The following is a 1,263-nucleotide window of genomic DNA, read 5'->3' on the forward strand; positions in this document are numbered from 1 at the left end:
GCAACTACGGTTCTGACTTGACGAAATCGATTTTTTCCATTGTGGCTCTTAATTTAAAAATCACGCCATTTGTATTCAAATCAAAGGAATTTTGTATTATTAATTTGATAGACCAGTGATGGAAAATGGAGCTCTCCAGGTCCCGCCTTTACAAACGCAATAGAAGATAGGAAGACGAGTAAGCATGATTATGTATCATATGTTGACAGACTGGCAGTGATACAGTGCAGCGATGGAGAGCACTGATTCAGAATATTGATACAGAGAACTGGAACAAAATTGTCACTATTCCAGCGTTATTATTTAATCAAGTTTTTACGATAATGGCGACTGTATTTTCGTTCTTCGTCATACTTTGATTGTCCTGTCCCTTGAGGAGTTTCTCACAGTAGCTGACATCCCGGTGAAATCTTTCACTCTGTTCTTCTGGGTGGCCTCCACGTTTTATTTCTTTTCATTTATCTGTTTGCTCTCTTTATCTATTTGTGCATTTACCTATGTATATATTTTTTTCATTCATTCATTCATTTATTTACTCATCTATTTATCCTTAATCATCAAAGGGGCTTTGTAGCATGTGTCGTCTCAACAACCACCGTCAATGATTTCCCCGTAGTTCTCTACTTTGTGGAATCCGAAGAGACCTTTGACTACCGACAAAGCCTGTCCAAGCTGCCCTCGGAAGCAGTCGGAGGAGATAAGTCGCTTCATTTGAGAGGCCACAGGTACTCCTACTTTGGTTTTCGCTTCCTCTGGGAACAGCTCCTGGATGCGCTTGAATGCCTCGCCCCTTCGAATCCAGCTGTTAAACGAGTTTCTCTGTACGGCCCAATTTGATGTGCGAGAGGTAACAGCACTATGTCGGTTCCACCAGCGGACTTCACGTTATGGGCCTCAACCTCAAAGCCTGAGGGGCAGCTCCTCTTCTCGTAGTGAAGGGCTGCATTCGGGTCATCCCGGAGGGAGACAGAGCAAGGGGCCTTGACGGAGCCTCCCCGAAGCCCGATTAAGAAGGCCGTCATTTGAAATCGGCCGTGACCTCCTTCTTGAATTGGTCGTGCTTCTCACTTCAACAAAATCGATGTACTGACTGCACAGTTTAAATTCAATGAGATACTTTTATCAGTGCTTTAAAGTACAATGAAATAAACAATAAAGGGCATTGTCCAAAAACAAATATTTATTGTTGTTGATAGCAATATGGACAACGGTTGTAAGAAACGTACTAATGACAATATTGATAAAAAAATAACACTACTTATG

General features: G+C 41.9%; 1 protein-coding gene across 1 annotated transcript in view; it reads left to right on the plus strand.

Annotated features, from left to right (window-relative positions):
- The first annotated feature begins 1,200 nt into the window (after positions 1–1,200).
- The window catches only part of LOC125040532, a 5,702-nt gene continuing 5,639 nt past the window's right edge, over positions 1,201–1,263 (plus strand). The window contains exon 1 of the mRNA XM_047635113.1: positions 1,201–1,222. Within this exon, the coding sequence (XP_047491069.1) occupies positions 1,201–1,222 (22 nt within the window). The remainder of the gene's footprint in view (positions 1,223–1,263) is intronic.

This window comes from Penaeus chinensis, chromosome 3, assembly GCF_019202785.1.
Source record: "Penaeus chinensis breed Huanghai No. 1 chromosome 3, ASM1920278v2, whole genome shotgun sequence".
Taxonomy (NCBI): Eukaryota; Metazoa; Arthropoda; class Malacostraca; order Decapoda; family Penaeidae; genus Penaeus; species Penaeus chinensis.